Genomic DNA, 21,639 nt, shown 5'->3' with positions numbered 1-21,639 from the left:
GCTCTCCTCATTTTTTGGACCCCCCCACTCAAGTGGACTCTCTTTCCAAAAGCTCTGTTGAATAAGGACAGTAATGATTGCAGAGTTTTTGATTTTTTAAAACCAATTTCAAACTGATTTCCCCCCCCAAAAATCATTTAAAAATGCATATCCAGTCCTACTCTCATAGATGGTAAAATGGGTTTGATTTATATGGATCTACACATCCCTAGTAAAAACAAAAATCCCAAACTTCTTGGAGCCAGTTTAAATAGTAATTGGAAATGGCTTCCACACACATGCTACAGGAGGGGGGAAAAAGGATAGTTGGTAGCAGCCTTTCTCAACCTTTTGACCCTGGAGGAACCCTTGAAATATTTTTCAGGCCTCGGGGAACCTCTGCACATTCAGGCTCAAATATAGGCCACAAGTTTCAAAATTATTATATTCGTTTCATGTGTAGGCCTGTATATATGCATTAACAGTGCTCTTAAACTAAAAATAAAGATTGAAATTTACCTCTTTAATGTGAAGTTGCCCGAATTTGAAATAATTTTTTAAATAACTCGTGATCTCCCAGGGAACCCCTAGCGACCTTTTTCGGAACCCTAGGCTCCACAGAACCCTGGCTGAGAAACCCTGTTTGGTAGGGACAATTTGGCACATCCTAAAAAGATAATTTGTCACAGAAGAGCAAACAGGGTTAAGCAGCCATTCTTGATCTGCTGCTCCAAATGAATCCTTTGCCACCTGATCCTTCTTTGGGGGAGGGTCCGCAAAACACACAAAAAACAGGTGGAATGAGATTGCAGCTTCACAGCCACCATCCTGACTTTTCGACCATCCCCTGCAGACACCCATTTTACACAGAACAGCCTACTGGCAATCAGGCCTCGGTATAGCGCAGGGAGCACAGCAAAAAGAATGCAGAGAGGGAAGGCAAATGCAACAAAAATCATAAGCCAGCCAGTGGGGAGAGGATGTGCCAGTGAGAGCTACAGTGAGCAGCAAAAGAGATCCAGCTCCCCCCGCTTCAATATGGCACCTGAAGGGACAGGTGCCTGCTGCGACAGGCTGGGAAGACCTTCTGGACTTGCTCCGATAATAACTTCCCTTCCTGACCAACAGCCCCCTGGGCTTCACCTGTTTTGCCAGCTGCTTCACTGACTTATCTACAGGAGCTCTTCAATAAGACAACTTCACCGAATAATAAAACAAAGATATAGTAAAGCCCCCACACAAATATCCACACGTCACTTCAGCAGCGAGAAACGGTGTTTATTCGGAGAGTAACTGAGAAACAGGAGAGGGAGGGTCCAATTTTGAACCTCTGCATATTGGAAGCACAAGAGACAACCTGCTTTTCCAATCCATTTCCCAGCAGGAAAGCTGGACGAGGCTGTCTTAACCGAGCAACCCTTCGCAATTCTGCCTGCTGAGTGCTACCCCTCTTCCCCAACCTCGGACTGACCAAAATTGGGGGTCATCGTGAACAGGGGGGAAAAGTCACAGGCAGCTGGCTGGGCAACAAGCTATGAGCTGGGAGGGCTATATTTGCCCCGAGCTTCCCCAACTTGGTGTCCTCCAGATGTGCCGGGACTGCAGCTTTCAGAATTGCCAGCCAACGTGGCCAAAGTTAGGAGTTGCAGCCACAACCCATATGGTGGTGCCAAGAGAAAGGCTGCTTGGACCCGTCACTATCAAACTGCATGAATAAAACATTCTGCTTCTGTACTACCCAGCTGGAGAAGCCAATGCTGTGTAAGCTGTGGATGAAATAAAGGATGTTATAACTGAATTGAGAGCTACTTTGAACGGTCTAAGGATTGCTATGGATGTCCCGAAAACCTGATGCCGCAGTTTTGTGGCTCTGAAATGGATCTGGCTTCTCCCTGGATCATTCTTCCCAATGACAAACATGCTACAAACACAGGCAACACAGATTTTCTTGCTCGCTTGAGACCTTTTCCTCCCCGGGGCTGTTCCCTGATTAATTTGGGTAATTTTTGCATTCACGCATTAGATAGCATCTACTTAATATCTTAAAAAAATAAGGCACAACTGCTCTGAAGAAAGAGGAGATGATTCAAAATGTCAACATGCTCATTTGATAGGTATTCATCTCCCTCTCTACCACAAATTGGAAAATACAATCCCATATGATTGTATTTGCAGAACCACAAAAGTGTATCTTCTAGAGCAGTGTTTCTCAACCTCAGCAACTTTAAGATGTGTGGACTCCAACTCCCAGAATTCCCCAGCCAGCATGCTGGCTGGGGAATTCTGGGAGTTGGAGTCCACACATCTTAAGGTTGCTGAGGTTGAGAAACACTGTTCTAAGCAGACTACAACAATTTCTGTTGTTACAGATCTCATTCCCAAGCCTGGTGCTCCCCCAAACTGTTGGCATTACAGTTCATAACCTCCAACCAGAGTAGCCAAATGAATGGTAGCTGACAGTTCTGGGAGTTGTAGTCCCAACAAGATCTGGAGGGCATCCACACTGTCCTTTAACATTTGAGAATACAGTTGCAAATACATCTGAAGAGAATACCATTTTTAAAATCTTTTTAGTGACTTTTCATGTGCTTAACTTCCATAGCATGCCTGCCAAACAAGCTTGTGAAATGTAATTTGGGGGAGTTCATGTGAATTTTACCACAGCGTGCCCAAGACCTTTCTCACAGAACTGCAATTCGCATTCTAGCAGAGATAATTCAACCAGATTAAACATTTGTGTTGATGTCCCTGACATTTTCACACAGCATGAGCAGTTGCCACAGCTAAGTGCTAATGCTTGGATAACAGCATTGGTCTAAATTTCCCAACAACCTTTGGCTACTGGGACATAAGACACCAACACCACCCATCTCCCTGAAAAAAGTAGACCTCTCCATATGTAGCGACCTTAGGGTGCTGTTCCACCACCATGGTCCAAAGAATGGTTTTGAGCCTGTGTATATACAGTATGTGTATGTATGTATCTGTTCCTTCTGTTTCATAACACCAAGTAAAAATGAAAAGAATTTAAGAGTTAGCAAGGCATAATCCACTAAAGATGGCACCTCCTCTTCCAGTTGCATCTTTTTATGACCAGCTATAAAAATAAGATATCGTTCCTAACAGAGAAGATGTCCTCCCCCTCCCCCCATGCCATACTTTCAAGAAACAGGAGGCTGCTGCTCACGATGCAGCCTCTTCAGGTGGCCCCTGGAAATTAAAGCTTCTCCATCACCATGGGAAATCAAGATGGAACAATCCCCCCCCCTTTTTTTTTTGAGTTGGCACTGAACAAAACAAGACAGTATGCTCATTCAAGCTAGAATCTGTGCTTCTCATCCTCAGGGACATAGCATCTAAATCAACATGACTGTCCAGATGCGCGTAGAAATATTATCCTCATGCTTCAACCGATCCAAAATAGCCTCCTGGAGATGTCATGATTTTGGGACCGCAGAATTTCCCAATCTATTAATGGTTTCTAAAGTTAACATCAGGCAAATAACCAAGGTTCAGTGTAGCAGATAACAACCAACAAGTTTGGATCACAATATTTTAAATCCAAAAGTGGCATAGAAAGTTGTTAAGAACCTGAGTATCAACTGTTTCAGTGAAATTAGTGTCTAAAACTTGTTTAATTACTTTGTGATGTTAGAAGTTGACATAGAAAACCAACACTTGTTTTACTTCACCGTAAGGTGAAGTAGTAATGTCTTAAGCCATAATTTTATGAATCTGAAGTGATTGATTGGTTGATCTTCCAAACATTGGTTTTACCTGTTCAAGGTGAACACCAGAGTTTCTGGCATGTCTGACCATCCAAGATGATGCATACATTGACACAATCCAGGCAACAGTGACTTCATTCTTCCAAGGGAGCAGTTGGACATGTCATTAACAGAAACAAGACCATACACGATGAAGCTTGATGTTAGCAACTCAAAGAAAGACATTCTTGCCCAATCAAGCTGGATTCTAGTGCCACGATGACCTTTTAGGATAAAAAGAGGATTCGCAGATTGCTATTAGTGCCCTTACTACCACTGCTCCACCATGAGGTCTATCATGTGGTTGACACCCAGGTCAGAAGAATCAAAAAGGTCTGTGCAGAAGATACTGTTACCAACAGGACTGGCAGAGCCGAGACCTGATGCTGAACCTGAGGTCAAGGCTTCTAGCCAATCAACAGGATCAAATCCAGCACGGGTCCCACTCCCTTGCCAGGCATCTGGAGGAGATGGCGGCATCTCCAGAGAGTCAGGGGAGAAAACAGAGGACAGCGAATCCAGTGATGCAGATGAAGAGGAGGCTGTTGAAAGGAAATCATAGGGTCCAGGAAAATCAAAGATGGCAGAAGACACTAAAGATGGCTCACTGTTGCAGCAGGATTTCTTTGGTGGTGATGCTTCTTGGTGGACTAATGGGGACAAGGCAACTTGATCAGGGACTTCCGGGGTCAAGGCAGGTGCTTGAAGAATGTCACCTAGATGCCAAAAAACAGATACACACTTTGACATAATCGTGCACCCCACCCCCACCCTAATCTTCCTAAAGGTAAAGGTAAAGGTTTCCCTTGACGTAAAGTCCAGTCGTGTCCGACTCTAGGGGGCGGTGCTCATCTCCGTTTCTAAGCCTTGGAGCCGGCGTTGTCATAGACACTTCCGGGTCATGTGGCCAGCATGACGACTCGGAACGCCGTTACCTTCCCGCCGAAGCGGTACCTATTGATCTACTCACATTTGCATGTTTTCGAACTGCTAGGTGAGCAGGAGCTGGGACGAGCAACGGGAGCTCACCCCGCCGTGCGGTTTCGAACCGCCGACCTTCCGATCGGCAGCTCAGCAGTTTAACCCGCAGTGCCACCGCGTCCCTTCTAATCTTCCTAACTCTGAGCTAAATAGCAAAGTCACAGAACATGTTTTCACACCAGGATTATGCACTGGATCATGTGGTTGAGAACACATGGCCATGTGAAGAGCACCTGTTTCTTTAACCCAACCATCCCCAAACTTATGGCTCCTGTTTGCCAAAACCTATATTGCCTCATCTTTATTCTTGACAGCTTTTTCTGTTATTAAGTTCCTCCATCAGCTAGTCCTGACTGCAGGCTGCAGCCTAATGATGACACAGAAAATAGAATCATTGTCTCACCCGTACACATCAGTGGTTCCTCTAAAATCTCTTCAATGGATTGGCTTGGTACCAGCTATAGGAAGGGAAGAAAAGAGAGAGTGGCTAGAACAGCATCTCTTTCAACAAACAAAGCCAGAACTTATTCTGGTACAAGTGTCAGTGCTGAGCTTCCAAACTGATTTTCAAGCCAATGCAGGCTTTGATCCTAACAGCAGAGCAGAGGACATTCAGCAGGTGAAGTCTGTTCCTTCTCTCTATGAAAGATGGAGGAACTCTGAAAGGATCCGAAGACACCAGAAGGATTCATATTTCCAGAGCTGCCCACACATTTGTTCCATGTTGGTTCAAAATTGGTTCAAAATTTCAAATTTCAAAATTTCTTTGGTTCAAAATGCAGCAGCCTGCACAATTTTGCACAAGTTAGATTTGCGCCTGTCACCTCTTTTGTGGGAGCTGCATTGGCTGCTGATTTGCTTCCGGGTCCAATTCAAGGTGCTGGTTATTATCTTTAAAGCCCTACATGGCTTGGGGCCTGGTTATTTGAAGGACCCCCTTTCTCCAGTTACATCCCCCTGGCCCACCAGAGCAGGGAGGCAGGGTATGTTGCGGGTCCCACCTATGAGGGAAGTGCATTTAATGGGACCACAAAAAAGGGCCTTTTCCATGGTGGCTCCCTCCCTATGGAATATCGTTCCCCTGGAGATAAGATTGGCCCCCACCTTGATACCTCTTCAGAAGGCCCTGAAGATGTGGTTCTGTGAGTGGGCCTGGGGACTCCAGGTTGATACAGAGCCAATCAAGTGCCTGATTTGACTGTGTTTGTGGCTGCCGTGGGGGGCGGGGGGTTGATGGGTTTTTGTATTGTGGATTTTAATTCTGCAAGGCGCCCGGAGTCACTGTGTGTGAGTTGGGCGGCCATATAAATTTGTTTAATAAATAAATAAATAAACGTTGTTATTCTTTCAATGAGAACCAGGAATTAAAGGGCACAGAGAACTTTGCCAAGCCAAAGTAGCCATTTCCTTTAAGACAGCCTGCGTGCAAAGCAAAACCAGATAACCTGCAAAAGAGTAAAGGCCGAAAGAGATGCCCTATCGTACCTGAGCCTTTTGAATAGCCTCTTGGAGTTCTTCCTCAAGGGACCGGGTCGCTGGGGCTGGGTCAGGAGGGCTGGCTGTAATCTCAAGGGGCAGCTCCATATCAGAATGGATTGGCTCACACGATGGAGGGCATAAAACCTAGTGGGAAAGTGGAAGAAATGCTAAGAGTTCAACTTGATTTCTTCTGGGTCTGACAAAAAGCCCCACTGATTTTGTATCACTCACGAAAGGAATGAAACTTGGTTTCAAGCTGATGGTTTCATAACGACTCTGGTAAGTGCTCGGTAGAAGTGCCTGACACTGAGTGAGTGGCCTAGTAGGAAGATCCTGGGATCATGTGTATGGAGGGGACCCTCGGGCTGGAGAGAGAGATGGCAGGGATCAGGGAGGATTACCAAGTCGGGGGGATGAGGGGCAGGTGAGGACACTGAGGTGGGGATGGGTAGGGGGAGATATGGCAGGAGTCGGGACAGACCGTTCTCATGGAGCATGGTCTCGGTGTCTTCTACCAATCCTGCATTCCAGCTGCCTGTACTCTGCACCAATATCTGGTCACTGAGCCTTAGGAAGCCCTGGGCTTCAGCTGTTGTTACTCAATACTAGGTCCATCTGTAATAAAGCCGATCTCATCCATGAGTCAATAATGGATGAGAGGATCAACCTGACGTGTATAACCAAGACCTGGCTAGGAGTGGGGGGTGGCGGTTCCCCTTGCGGAAATCTGCCCACCTGGGCTTCAGTTGTGCCACGGCTTCAGGGTAGGGACAGGGAATGACCACTGTTACACAAAAGACTCTGAGTTCAGGGGCACTGCCCTGTAGATAACTGGGTATGAAACCCTTTTTGTGAAGTTGGGCGCTTGGGATCAGATGGGATTGTTGCTACTGTACCAGCATCCCTGTTGTGTAGCAGTCTCCCTACTTGTGCTAAAGCTGCTCCCATTCTTGGATTGAAAGGTCCTGCTCATGGTCACTCGTGTGTTAGTCAACTCCTGGTTGGACTACTGCAACATACTCTGCTGGGGACTGCCCTTAAGGACCATCCAGAAGCTGCAATTGGTCTAACGTGCAGCAGCACAGGTAGTAATGGGCATATCACATTACATCCATGTAACACCACTACTCAACCAGCTCCTAATGGGCTTCCAGATGCAGTCCAAGATGCTGATTATAAAGCCCTGCATGGCACAGAAGCAGACTATTTGTGGGACCATCTATCTCTGGTCAGGTTGGCCCATTTCCTGCTCTTCCAGACTGGATATGCTTTAGGTCGCTTCCCTATGACAATGTTATTTGGTGGGTCCTAGGAAGTGTGCCTTATCTGTGGATTTGGAATCTTATCCCTCCTGAAATTTAATTGGCCCTGACCCCGTTAGCCGATTTTTCCTCTGGGCATTTGGGTTGGGCTGTTAGCCATCTCTGTCCTGGATGGAGCATGGTGGATTTGATGGCCCGGTAAGTATGTTCTACCTTATCTGTGCTATTATTAATTATCATCCTTTGTTGTTCTAATTTTATGTCAGCTGCCCGGGGTCTCTCTGGCGAGTTGGTTGGTGATAAAAAATTATTCTGAAAGGCTCACCAGTGCATGAACTTTTCACTGGTCAAGCTAGCCTCTCCTTGTTGCTTCCCTCAAGGAAGTTATGCATTTCTTCTTTACACTGTGAAGCTCTGAACACAAGCTTGCTGCTTTCTTTTCCTTTTCTAGCCCTTCTGCTCCGCAACGGGGCAGTAGATCTGAGATGTTGGAATCACACTTAACCAGGTACAGGAGGAGTGAAAAGAGGTATGATGGGTAAAGCAAGCCAAGCATGGGTCCAACAGGGCTGTCAAAGTCAGCAGAAGGCAGATGTGGGTTGACCTCATTAAGGCTGGTGTCCCCAAAGAGTGGGCAGACAAGCAGCCTCCTCATAATGTGGAAGGACAGCAGTTTACCAGCCTGACTGGGGAAGTCAGAAGCCCATACAAGGCTGGGTCCCACTGTGATAACCACAGACCATATATCACTATCACCCTTCCTTGGTTACCAAAGAATAGACATGTTTTGGCCCTAGCAGATACAGGAGCAGAATGCACTTTAACGTATGGCAACCCAGAGAGATTTCCCAGAGAACGTCTCTTATATCGATGGGTTCGGATCTCTCAAACAGCAGATCTGCCTCCTCTTGGGACCTAAGTCCTTAAAGGGGTAGAGACCACTCTTGAATGAGGCCATCTTAACACTGAACTAGGGGTTTCTGGGACCACATTCCTTCTATGTCCAGCATCAAGACCTCCCCCCTGCTCAATAGGTTTGCATGCTCCGTATCTGGAGCCTGGTGCTTTCTTGCCTGTGGTGGCTACAGAACAAGGGCAGCAAGGTTTTGGCTCCACCAGAGCAAGACTCTGGGCAAAAGCAGGGACAGAACAGATGGAGGCACTGTTTCCTGTCATTGGATGAGAGTGGGGGAACTTGGGACTATAAACATGGGCACTAAAGGACCCCTAAGTAGACTCAAGTCATGACGAATGGCCCCTCCCGCCAATATCGTGGCTGAATGGGACAAGAATTCCCCTGTGTAAGTACAGGTAGTCCTTGTTAGCGACCACAACCGGGACCAGCAACTTGGTCATTAAGCGAAGCAGTCACTAAGTGAAACTGTGACTGTGCTTATGATCTTACTTCTGCTTTCCTTTGCTTTACAGACTGGGGAAGGTCATAAATGCAAGGATTGGTTGCAAAGTAACTTTTTCATCACTGTCATAACTGTGAATGGTCACTAAATGAGGCAGTCGCTAAACAAGGACTACCTATATATTGCTTTCATTAATATCACTCTGCTTAATAAACTTTATATTTTACTGTCATTCTCTCATTCATAATTTCTTCAGGATCTCATCTGCAATGGGCATTGCCCACAACAGGTGGCCACATAAATTAGATACATAAAATAAAATATAAATAAATAAATAATGCGGATGACCAGCCCTTAAATTTCCCCCCGCCAAATGACAGAAGCTATGCAAGCAGTGATTCTCTGTGGCCATGAATGTTTTGCTGCAAAGGTGAGGTGACTGACTGCTGAGTTCTACTCCTGTACAGCTAGAAGATTCCTAAGATAAACAGGGGCAGACTAGGTTTGTTCCCTTCTGGCTGGAAGAGAGAAATAGCTAAAGGTGTAATTTGCTCCATCTGGGCATCAGATACAATGGGGGAAGCTACTTGGCATCCGTAGGGGATGGGGCAAGTGACGACACGTGCATCACAATGTTATCACACAAGTGATGTGAATCATGTGGTATGCATCATTTGCACAATGATGTCCAGGCAGACAAGGCATCCGCGTAGCTTCTTCTGGACACCCATGAGCAGCAGATGAACACAGATTTTCACAACTTGAATCAGTTAAGGATAATTTATTTATCACAAGCTGAGAAAAAGTAAAAATGAAATAGCCTTCTCCAATTCAGGACCCCTTCAGAGTCAATTGAGCTACTTGGAAGTAAGGTTTACTTGTGAGAAAATGGTTTTATTTGAGTAGATATAAATGGCAGCACCTCCAAATTCACTCATCTTCTGACTTAGGCATGTACAGTATTTTGTGTTACATCTGCTTATATTATTTAATTTTCTTATGTTTCTTATGAAATAGCAAACATGAATAGTCCCTCCAGAAGTGTTCAATTAACACTCTGATTCCCTGGGTGTGCCGGCTAGGAGCCAAAGTCCAACACATCAAACTAGGGAAAACTGTTGTAAGAGAATGTATTTCCAGGAGTGGGAGAACAACAGATGAATCAGTCAAAGGACTTTCATAGCAGGAAAGCGTAAACCATCTGTCACTTTTCAGCTCAGAGAGAAGATGAATGCCAGTGGATTCTTCCAGGGGTACCCATGGGGGAATAAAAAAAGTCAACACAGTGGTCATGACCGCATGATGCCCTGTCCCCAGCCCCTTTTTACATGCATCCCATGCACACATAAAAAAGGGTCAAGGCTTCAAGTACATGGCCGTGGCTGCCATCTTACTTATTATTTATTTTATTAGATTTAGAAGGCTGCCCGACTCCCAGATGACTCTGGGCAGCTTACCTAATTAAAAGAAAGGGGAACAATTAAAAACAAATTAATCTTGACTTTTTTGAGCCCCCTGCGGATGCCCCTGGGTTCCTCTCTTTGAAGCACCCTGGCATGAATAAACGAGCAGATTAAATCAGATGAAAGGATGCTGGCTATGCTGGCTGGGGAATTCTGGGAGTTGAAGTCCATGCATCTTAAAGTTGCCAAGGTAGAGAAACACTGCTCTAATTCATTAGATTGCTACCCCTTTTACAGACAACCCCCATTTTCCTATCACATTCAGACTAGTCAAGGAAAGCTGGCTTGCTCACCATGAACCCATCTTCTGTGCCCCCTCCTTCCTTGGCGCACTCTCTCTTGGGGAGGTAAGGAGGGGGCGGGGCCTCCTGCTGGCCAGGGGCCTGCAGCGCTCCCTTGCGGCGATTCTTGATCTGCTTGTGCACCTCCAGCTCCTCATGCAGGTCGCTGTCGTGGTGCTTCAGCTCTCGATGAAGCTTTAATGCCAGATTCTCCACAACGCGTTGCTTCTCCTGCAGGGCCTGGGGCTCTTCTTCCAACTCAGAGGGTGCTAAGCGGGCACTGGGGAGGGGAGCAGGTGGGGGCTTCACCCGGGCCACCTGGTAAGGCTTGAGACGCTCCAGCAGGGCTGGCTTGGTGCCTGAGACAGGGAGGCCCCGCTTACGGAGCTGCTGGCGGAGTTCGGAGACCTGAGAAGCGAAATAACGGCCAGAAGTAATTAAAGGGGAGAAAGGTGTGGTAGATTATTAAACTCATACGCACAGAGAAGTGGCTATTTATGATTTGTTTCATGCATTTTTATCCCACTTTCAGTGAAAAACTTTCTGCAGAGCAAAACCGGCATCGGAAGAAAAGGGATTAGAGAAGGGAAGGGGGAAGCCAAATGAAGCATTGGTGCCGGATGGCCTATTTATGTTTTCATGGTCTCCCTATTTCTATGAGTTGTGAAAAAAATCCCAGATTTGTCTTTTTTTTTGGAGGAGAGAGAACATATCCCATCTCTGGGGGTTTCTAAGAAGAGGCGGGCCTGTTGCCTCTCGAGGGCAGCTGAGCTGATTTCTCTGCATGTGGTTGAGGGTTGGACTAAGGACCCTTGTGGCCCTTTCCCGCTCCACAGTTCTGTGATTATGGGACCTCTGCAATGCAAGCAGAGCAACAGTAGGCAGGCAGGACCATCTCAACAGCAATAGGCAGAGGGAGGCATGGTGGGAATCTGAGGGCAGGCCACACTCAGGACACCAGGCCCGATCTTTGAGAGTGGTCCCGCTATCCCACCCTTGGTTCCCACCCTCAGTGCCTGGCTATCAGATCCTCAGTGGCCCTGGATTTCAGCTGTTGCTATAGAATGCCAGGTTGGCATATAACAAAGCTGCCACTATTCAGAAACTTACGGGCTGAGAGCCCAGGGGAGGGGAGGAGTGATGGCTGTTGTCATCCATGAATCATTACAGGCTTTCAGGGGATCCGCTCTGCAGATAACCAGATGGGAGGCACTCTGGCTGAAGTTGGGCTTAAGGGGACAGTTGGGACTGCTGCTGGTGTACCAGCCTCCCTACTGCCCTGTGGCAACTCTGCCTGAGCTGCTGGATTTTGTTGCTGGGTTGGTAAGAGACTCCCCAAGGCTATTGTGCTTGAGGATTTTATTTGCCACCTGGTGATATTGAGTCTGGGGTGGCTCAGGAGTCTGGGGCCTCCATGGTAACCATGGAACAGTCTCAAGCCATTGATGGCCCAATATATGCTGGAGATTTCTACTGCAGGACAGACCCACCAGCACTTTCACACTGCTGCCTGCAGTCTAGGTGTGGCCCCCTGCAAGCACATGCATGCACAAACCGATACACACCGACATACACACAAACATGGATCCTGATCTTTCACAGAGAGCTTGGTTTTTGGTTTTCCTCCATGGGGCAGGCATAGCTGAAATACCCATTTTGATGCATTTTCCACTCTCTTCCTGGTCATGTCTTTTTTTCCCAGAGAAGAAAAAGAGGGGAAACACAAAGCCACTGGTCCTGCCACAGATCCTCTTTCCTTCCCCAGTGGGTCCTGAAGGGGCTAAAGTCAGCCCCCTGGTCCTCAAACCTGACTTGCTTTTTCTCAGAGGTCAGGCAGGCAATGCCATGATAACCGTGGCTGGAAAATGTCCTGATCGTGAGGGGAAGTCAGATTGGCTGTACAACATCAAATTGACTACAATTTGCAAATTGTATTGGTTGTGAGGTGGCAGAACTCTCTATTTCCAAATTTACTCTTTGGTCCCCTATTGCCCTCTAACCCCCTCTCCCCATGGGACATATGTGCCCACTTACACCTCTACCAGTTCCTTCCCCTTAGCTGGGAATATGCATTTGTTGGTGGGGTGAGGTTCTTCCACATTGATAGCTCCTGGGCTTTTAGCCAATACTTTGCCAGTAACTTGCCTAACATCATGTAAGGAGATTTGAGTTGATAACCCCCCTTACCGTTCTACGGTCTAAACCTACCGTGAGCTCTTCTAAGTTGGCAGGTAACAGTTCTGGTTTCGGGGGCAAAGGGGAGATTGGGGTGGCTGGAGAAGGAAGAGGGAGCGTTGGAGGCCCACTTGTGGGACCTGGCGTCCCAGGGAAATTCAAAAGCTGCTCTGGAGCATTGCTGGGTGAAGGAGAGAGAAACAGAGAGATAAAATAAATAATGTGCTATTGCTCCTGGATAGTTTTGCCTCAGACAATAAGGACAAGATGATATTAGTCCATGTGACACGTGCCCAGAGTTGCTGAGAGTCGGGCGGCATACAAGTCTAATAAATTATTAATAATTATTATGTGGGGTAGCATAAACTGGGAGCCAGAGGTTTAAATTTCCACTTAGTCAAGAACAGTGTTTCTCAGCCTTGGCGACTGGAAGATGTGTGGACATAGCTGGCTGGGGAATTCTGGGAGTTGAAGTCCACACATCTTCCAGTCATCAAGGTTGAGAAACACTGGTCAAGAAACTGAGGGGCTGCTTTTAAACCAATCAGTATCTTTCCACCAAACTCATTCACAGGTTTATTGAGAAGATCAAATGCAGAGAAGGAGGGCCATGCATACTTTCCTGAGCTGTCTGAAGGAGGGGCAGGAGAAAAGGCCGTAAAGGCAAATGATACAATACACCAAACCAACTCTAAGCTAGCCTCAAGCTTCAGCACTTCTTATGACAGAAAAGCAACTTTCTAACATTAATGCTAGCTCAGGCATGCCAGCTGCAGAAGACGGAGTGGAGGATAAGACCTTAACAAAATGACATACGGTATTACATCAAATGTGAACAGTATTTTATTAGAATATGTATAATGCATTCAGTGTACTTATTTATTATATTTATATATTGCCATTCTAAGCAAGTTTTTTCTAGAATTCTTGGATAAGAATTCAGTCTATGCTAATCGCAACTAAGTCCCTTTGAAATTAATGGGACTTATGTGAGTCACCATGACTGGTTCCAGTAGATGCTTCTCTTGAGTCACTAACTAATTCTGAATTCTGGTACTTAATAAAAATGGCAAGTTAATTTAACATTGCTTTTTGCACTACTGGGGCATCTTCATCAAGGCCAAGCAGTCAAAGAAATTGGAAAGCAACATCCACTTTAATCTTAAATAGAGAGCAAGTCCTTGAAGTACAGAATAAGTGGCGAGTCTCTGGGGATGTTAGCAAAAGAAATATAAATGTTTTAGCAGCACCCAACAGCAAGTTGTGCCATGAGTCAAGGGTGCAGCTGCTGCAAACAAGGCACCATCCACAAGATGGCAGGTGTAGTCAAAAAAGTCAAGATGATTGCAGGCTGTGACTGCGTGATGCATATGTGCAACGCAAATAGAACAGGGACAGGGCCTCACGGTTGTGGCCACCCTCTTGACCTTTTTGATTCCCTGTGGATGCCCCTGCCTGGAAACCGTACCTGTGGAATTCTCGGTGCAAAGCAAAGAGTTACCTGGCAGGGACTGCGTGAAGAGCTTGAACGCAGAAGGTTGCTGGGGACGTGGGCATGGGCTGTTGCTGCTGATTCAAGATCTGGAGCTGCAGGAAGACTTGCTGTTGCTGCAGGAGATGAGCGTAGGCGGCGTCCATGGGCAAAGGAGCCTGCTCCCCCTTCTGATCGGGGGGCATGTACTGGTGGTATTTGAGCTTCTTCACTTTGGGGCGTGGCTCCTTGGCCTTTTTGGGCCGAGGGGCTTTTCTGGCCTCAGGAACTTTGTGCAGGACCTAGGGAGCAGAAATGAAAAGGAAGGGAAGAAAAGCTGCAAGGTGCTGTCTGTGGATCAAAGCAGGGAGGAACAATTGGAGAATCTAGGGTAGTCCTTGCTTAACAACCACAGTTGGGACTGGAATTTTGGTTGCTAAGCAGGGTGGTCATTAAGTGAATCTGACACGATTTTACGATCTTTTTTGTGGCGGTCGTTAAGGGAACCACGTGATTGTTAAGGAAATCATGTGGTTCCCCACTGATTTTGCTTGCCAGAAGCCGGCTGGGAAGGTTGAAGATGGTGATCACATGACCACAGGATGCTGCGATGGTAATAAATGTGATGGTCACAAATGCGAAGTTGCCAAGTGACCAAAACACAATCACATGACCATGGGGACGCTGTGACAGTTGTAATTGTGAGGACTGTTTGCAAGTCATTTTTTCCAGTACTGTCGTAGGTCTGAACCATCACTAAATGAATGTGTCATTAAGCGAGGATTACCTGTAGTGGATTCTGGGGAGGGGCAAGAAATAGGAAGAGGGGTCACATTTCTGTTTCTTGGAAGGATTTGTCTTCTATCAGCAAATGTCATGTTCACCATTTCGATGTTCTGTTAACATCGTAACGTTTCACATGTCAACCCGTTATTCCGTGTCCTACATGCCTGAAGGTTTGCTGGTGTTTTCCATTATTGCTGTGCTCTTTATTTTGCTACTTTGGAATGTATGTTTGGGTTTGCAACTCTGTTCAAGGTTACTTTCCCAGGCAGATGTAACGGTTGCTAGCACCTGGGAGGAGGTGGTTGCTAACGAGCGCTCGGGGCGGGACTGGGTTGGAAGCAAGGCTTTTAAGTTTGTATTTGGCGTGCTTTTGCTCATTCTCAGCTTTCTCTGTATTTGCATACTATTCCTTTAATAAATCAGTTATCTTTAAGCCCGGGCTTGTGAGACTGAGTATTTGGGATTAGGCAACCATTACATTAAGCTGAGAATCATTTAAACCATCTTCCGCTAGCCCCATCCAAAGTTTGGATAACGGGGAGCGCTAGCGATGACAGAACCTCAACTACGCGAGAGTGAGGGGAGCGAAGAGGAGCCGGACTCGACAAAGACCCTGGTAGCTCCGACCCCGCGAGCCCAAAGGGCAGCACGTCGAGAGAAGCGGGATGCCCAATTGGATGAACTATTGTTGGCGGTGCAGGGTGCCACAAGGGGTGAACTACAGCCCGAGGTGGAAGTAAGAACGGGGAGGGGATCACAGCAGCCATCCTGGGAACCTGAAATCCCCTTATCCCCGAGGGTGGTGGTAACCACTAGACCCCTAGAAGAGCCCGTCACCTCTGCCCGCATGAAGGCAATAGAGGACAAAATGGACATGATAGTGACCCTCCTGAAGGATATTCCCAGAGGGTCGGGGTCCCTACAGGAAGATTGGGAAGAAGAGCCCTCTCAGCTGGCTTACCCGAGAGAGAGGTCCCTGTCACTCAGGGGAAGAAGTAGGACTCGGGCTTCCCGACAATCGAGGGGAAGGGAGTCGAGAGCAACGAGGGAGAGGCCACCACTGGGGGCTCGACGCGCGTTGATGTTTGCGGAGCCATCGCAGCCGGCGGAGCCGATGAGGACCTTTCCACCGTTTGGGGTAAAGTTTGATGGCGACCCTACCATGCTCTCTTTCTTCATTACCAATGCTAGACATTACATGGAGGATTGGGGGCGATGCTTTCGTTCGGAGCAGGGCAAAATTAATTTTATTGCCAACAAGTTGAAGGGGAGGGCAGCGGATTGGTATATGCAGTTATGCCAAGCAGAAGCCACGGAGTTAGAGGACTTTGATGAGTTCCTGTGGGCACTAAAGCAGCACTTCGAAGACCCCTTGGCCCAAGAGAGAGCAAAAACCGCCTTGAAAAAACTTTATCAAGGAACCCTCTCCGTCGCAGACTACGCTTTGGAATTTAAAGCCCTGGCGGGAAAGGTGGAGGATTGGTCCCAGTCGACTTTAGTGGAAATGTTTAAACAGGGACTGGAGATAGAGGTCCTCCGGTGGGCTTTGTGTCGGGACGACCCCAAAACGTTGTATGGGTGGATTCAGTTGGCGGGCAGCGCGGAAAACGCTCTACAAATGTTCGCCCATAGCAAAGAACTGAGGCAAACCAGAGTTAGTAGGGGGGCTCATGCCCCTGGATTTCCAAGCCGCCCGAAAACGAAAAGTTGGGAAGAGGAAAGGGAACGACGATTTGCGAAAGGGCAGTGCCTAAGATGCGGGAAAGAAGGGCATTGTGCCACTTCGTGCCCGAGGCGCAGACCGGAGGAGCGGCCGGCGAAAGCGCTGGGAAAATCGCCAGCATTACCGCGTAAGATGAGAGCTGCCTGCGCAGAAGTCGACCCTGCAGAACTCCTATTTGGAGAAGAGGAAGAGGAATTGCATTTCGACCAGCCAGCGGGAAAAGGCTACCACCTGCTCTGAAGGGCGCCATTGGGCAGGTGGAAGAAACCGGGTGTGACCACGATTCGGTGAGTGGGAATTTTCCTACACTGACTGTCAAAGTGAAATTGGGATCTAGAACCAAAACTGTTGAAGTCTGGGCTATGCTAGATTCGGGCTGTTCACGTTCACTAATGCACCCCGATGTTGTAGCCGCCCTAGAACTGCCCACGTTTCCTTTGCCACGACCAATGATCTTCACGCAATTGGATGGAACTATGGCTGGGGGGAAAGCGGTCACCCACTCTACAGGACTTGTAGCTTTGCAAATGGGTACCCATTGGGAGAAATTGCCTTTTGTCATAGCTCCAGTGGGGGGTTCTTTGGTTATATTGGGAATGCCTTGGTTCATACAACAAAATCCTTTTATCAACTGGTTGCATGGAACTGTAACATTTGCTGATGGGTTTTATAAAGCACCAGAAAAGGACTTGTTGGAGGACATTGAGGGTGGACGGGTGGCTACCACTACTGTACAGACGCTTCAACCCCTAGAAGGACTGCCTAAGCAATACCAAGATCTGGCAGATGTGTTTGGAGAGAAGGAAGCAGATCGCTTACCACCGCACCGAAAAACAGACTGTGCCATTGAATTTCTGCCCAATGTGAAATTACCTCACCCAAAAATCTATCCCATGTCTCCGAAAGAGCTGGCCACGCTGAGGGAATTCATTGATAAAAATCTAGCTAGGGGTTTCATTGAGCCGGCAAATTTCCCGGTGGGGGCACCTGTCCTCTTTAGACCAAAAAAAGATGGGTCTTTGAGGCTATGTACTGATTTCCGCGGGCTCAATGCAATATCAATATTAAATAAATATCCTTTGCCCCTCATCAAGGATATGTTATCACATCTGGCCAAGGGCAAAATCTTCTCGAAGTTAGATTTAAGGGAAGCTTACTTTCGCATTCGCATAAGGGCGGGGGATGAGTGGAAAACAGCGTTCAACTGTCCTCTTGGGGCTTTCCAATACAAAGTGTTGCCTTTTGGTCTGTCAGGGGCACCTGGGGTTTTTATGCAACTTATCAACGAGGTCTTGCATGACCACCTATTCAAAGGGGTTTTAGTGTATTTGGATGATGTGTTAATTTATACTGAAACCATGACAGAACATATTCACTTGGTGCGTCAAGTGCTTGCTAAACTGAGGAAAGCAGAGTTGTATGCGAAACTGTCCAAATGTGCCTTCCATCAATCACAGATTGATTATTTAGGGTATAGAATTTCAGCAGAGGGCATTGAAATGGACCCTGCCAAGGTGGAAGCCATTGTGGCATGGGAACCTCCCCGTACCAGGCAGCAATTACAAAGTTTCCTTGGATTCGCCAATTTTTACAGGGCATTTGCCCCAAATTTCGCTGAAACCGCCCTTCCCCTTACTGAACTACTAAAAACTAAAGCTCAAGGGGATACGTGGCGTTCCAAGAACCCAGGCGCGCTCCTTAAATGGACCCCAGCCTGCCAACAAGCGTTCGAGGTGCTCAAACAGATTTTCACCACTGAACCTATTTTGCAGCATCCTAACCCAACTAAGCCTTTTGTAGTGCAGGTGGATGCCTCTGACTTCTCCATTGGAGCAATTCTGCTGCAAGCAGACCAATCTGGCATTCTAAAACCCTGTGCTTACCTCTCTCGCAAGTTCACAGAAACAGAGAGAAGGTGGCATGTTTGGGAAAAAGAGGCGTTTGCTGTCAAAACAGCCTTGGAAACATGGCGCCACTTACTGGAAGGGGCTTCCCACCCTTTCGAGGTGTGGACTGATCATAAGAACTTAGAGGCGTTAAGCACCAGTCGAAAACTCAGCCCCAAACAACTTCGATGGGCCGAATTTTTCACTCGCTTTGATTTCACACTCAAATTTATACCAGGCAGGAAAAACTTTTTAGCAGATGCCTTATCACGCAGACCCCAAGATGCTGGCCCTGGGCCCACGGTACAGGGTACTGTATGGACTGAAAAGCAATTGAGTTTCGCAGCTGTGACACGCAGTCAGACGCGAGCGCAACAGGCTGAACGCCAGACCGCTCCGCCTCCCTCCCGTCCGGCGTGTCTGCCAATTCCATCAGACTTGAAACAACAGTTGCTTTACCACCTGAAATCTGACACTTGGTTACAAGCAAATTTAAACACTGTAACTTTTACTGAGGACTTTGCCTGGCGAAACGATCGTCTGTATGTCCCTGAGGCTTTACAAAAGACGATCCTCCAGCGCTGCCATGACGATAAGTTGGCTGGACATTTTGGGTACCTTAAAACCCTTCACCTCATCAGGCGTCAATTCTGGTGGCCAACTCTTCTAAGGGACCTTAAAACTTATGTGGCCGCTTGCCCCGTGTGCGCAACAACCAAGCGCAAACCTGGCAAGCCTCAAGGCTTTCTGCAACCAGTGGCAACCCCTGCCTACCCATGGCAGGACATATCCATGGATTTTATTGTCGACCTCCCACCCAGTCAACGAAAAACAGTCATTTGGGTAGTAAAGGACTTTTTCTCCAAACAAGCGCATTTTATCCCATGCGCTTCCATCCCCACCGCGCAACAGCTGGCACGCCTCTTCCTCGTACACGTGTACCGTCTCCACGGTATCCCCGCCCGTTTGGTGAGCGACAGGGGCTCACAATTTACGTCACAGTTTTGGCGGGCATTTTAAAAACTGCTTGGCACTAAACAAGCCCTCTCCACTGCGTGGCATCCAGAGACAGATGGATCTACTGAAGCTGTTAATTCAACACTGGAACAATATTTACGAGCGTTCGTCAATTATCAACAAGACAATTGGGTTGACCTGCTTCCTTTTGCTGAAGTTGCCTACAACAATGCTGTACATCAAAGCACTGGACAAGTTCCTTTTAAAACTGTCTTTGGCCGGGAGTTTGTCCCAATACCTGAACTCCCGCACCCACAATCACTGCCAGTCTCTCTCACTGACTGGGCTGAAACCTTACAAGACTCATGGCACAACATTCAACGAGCCCTTTCTCATGCCCAAACCACCTACAAAAAACATGCAGATGCTAAACGTGCCCCCCAACCTACGTTTACCGTGGGGGACAAGGTCTACCTCTCCACAAAATTTATCAAATCATCACAACCCTCGAAAAAACTTGGTCCTAAATTTGTTGGTCCTTTTCCTATTATTGCACAAATTAACCCTGTAACTTTCAAACTTGATCTTCCCCACAATCTTAAACGTTTGCATCCTGTTTTTCATTGCAGCCTACTCAAACCGTACCTGGCATCGGACCGCTGGCATCCCCAACCGGTCCCACCACCTCCGATTATGATCGATAACCAACAACACTTTGAAGTCAGGGAAATCCTTGACTCACGCCGCCAGCGTTCCTCTTTGCAGTATCTCATCCGTTGGAAACATTTCCCTCATCCTGAGTGGGTTTCTGCCCACGATGTTCGCTCACCCGACCTGGTTGATCGTTTTCACTCTGCTTATCTGGACAAGCCGGCTCCTTAGCAATTGTTTTAGGGGGGCGATATGTCATGTTCACCATTTCGATGTTCTGTTAACATCGTAACGTTTCACATGTCAACCCGTTATTCCGTGTCCTACATGCTTGAACGTTTGCTGGTGTTTTCCATTATTGCTGTGCTCTTTATTTTGCTACTTTGGAATGTATGTTTGGGTTTGCAACTCTGTTCAAGGTTACTTTCCCAGGCAGATGTAACGGTTGCTAGCACCTGGGAGGGGGTGGTTGCTAACGAGCGCTCGGGGCGGGACTGGGTTGGAAGCAAGGCTTTTAAGCTTGTATTTGGCGTGCTTTTGCTCATTCTCAGCTTTCTCTGTATTTGCATACTATTCCTTTAATAAATCAGTTATCTTTAAGCCCGGGCTTGTGAGACTGAGTATTTGGGATTAGGCAACCATTACAGCAAAAGAGGGAAGGGCCACCAGTGGTCACATCTACTCCCTAGGAATGACCACTTCTGCCACCATTCAGTAGCAAGAGGGTGGACAAAGCAGGCATTCCCCTTCTGCATTATTTCACCATTTATTTATTAGCCATTCTATTGTAACCCTAGCCTCAAAGGCAGCCAGGGATTCCATGGGGTGTTATTGGTTTTTTTTATCCATTCAATTGTGTCTGATTCTCAGAGACTGCCTGGACAAGTCCCTGCAGTTTTCTTGGCAAGATTTTTCAGAAGTGGTTTGACATTGCCTGCTTCCTAGGGCTGAGAGGAAGTGACTGGCCCAAGGTCATCCAGCTGGCTTTGTGCCTCAGGTGGGACTAGAATTTACAGTCTCCTGGTTTCTAGCCTGGTGCCTTAACCACTACACCAAACTGGCTTTCTCCATGGGCTGTACCTGCGTAAAAATCTGCAAGAACACAGGTGAGGCATCATGATCAAAACCCTGCCCCTTTTGTACATGCGCAGATCACCAAAGGAGGGAAATTTCAGTTGTGACACCGCACCTGCCATCCTGCAGATTTTGGCACCCTTCTGCAGATGGCCCTGCAGCTAACAAAGTTTATAAAATAAGAGAGAAATTACAACAATCCATAGAACAGATTTCACAGGAAACGTGAAGCCAGCAGAATAAGGACCAAAATAATGATTCCAAGCAGTGAATTGTCCTTTCCTTATTTGCTCATAAGACAGATTTAACTTGGCAACTAAAGTGTAGTGAAGATAACAGTAGGCAC

General features: G+C 47.2%; 1 protein-coding gene across 1 annotated transcript in view; it reads right to left on the bottom strand.

The window, feature by feature from the left end:
- Positions 1-3,666: 3,666 nt before the first annotated feature.
- The window catches only part of MAMSTR (MEF2 activating motif and SAP domain containing transcriptional regulator), a 39,002-nt gene continuing 21,029 nt past the window's right edge, over positions 3,667-21,639 (bottom strand). The window contains exons 8-13 of the mRNA XM_063301237.1: positions 14,247-14,518; positions 12,779-12,926; positions 10,583-10,978; positions 6,213-6,350; positions 5,131-5,185; positions 3,667-4,462 (exon numbers count right to left, since the gene is read on the bottom strand). Coding sequence (XP_063157307.1) covers positions 4,017-4,462; positions 5,131-5,185; positions 6,213-6,350; positions 10,583-10,978; positions 12,779-12,926; positions 14,247-14,518 — 1,455 coding nt within the window. The 3' untranslated portion in view covers positions 3,667-4,016. The remainder of the gene's footprint in view (positions 4,463-5,130; positions 5,186-6,212; positions 6,351-10,582; positions 10,979-12,778; positions 12,927-14,246; positions 14,519-21,639) is intronic.

The sequence above is a fragment of the Candoia aspera genome, chromosome 4 (genome assembly GCF_035149785.1).
Source record: "Candoia aspera isolate rCanAsp1 chromosome 4, rCanAsp1.hap2, whole genome shotgun sequence".
Taxonomy (NCBI): domain Eukaryota; kingdom Metazoa; phylum Chordata; class Lepidosauria; order Squamata; family Boidae; genus Candoia; species Candoia aspera.
The sequence above is the reverse complement of the archived record's forward strand: the minus strand, read 5'-3'. Positions and strand labels throughout refer to the sequence as shown.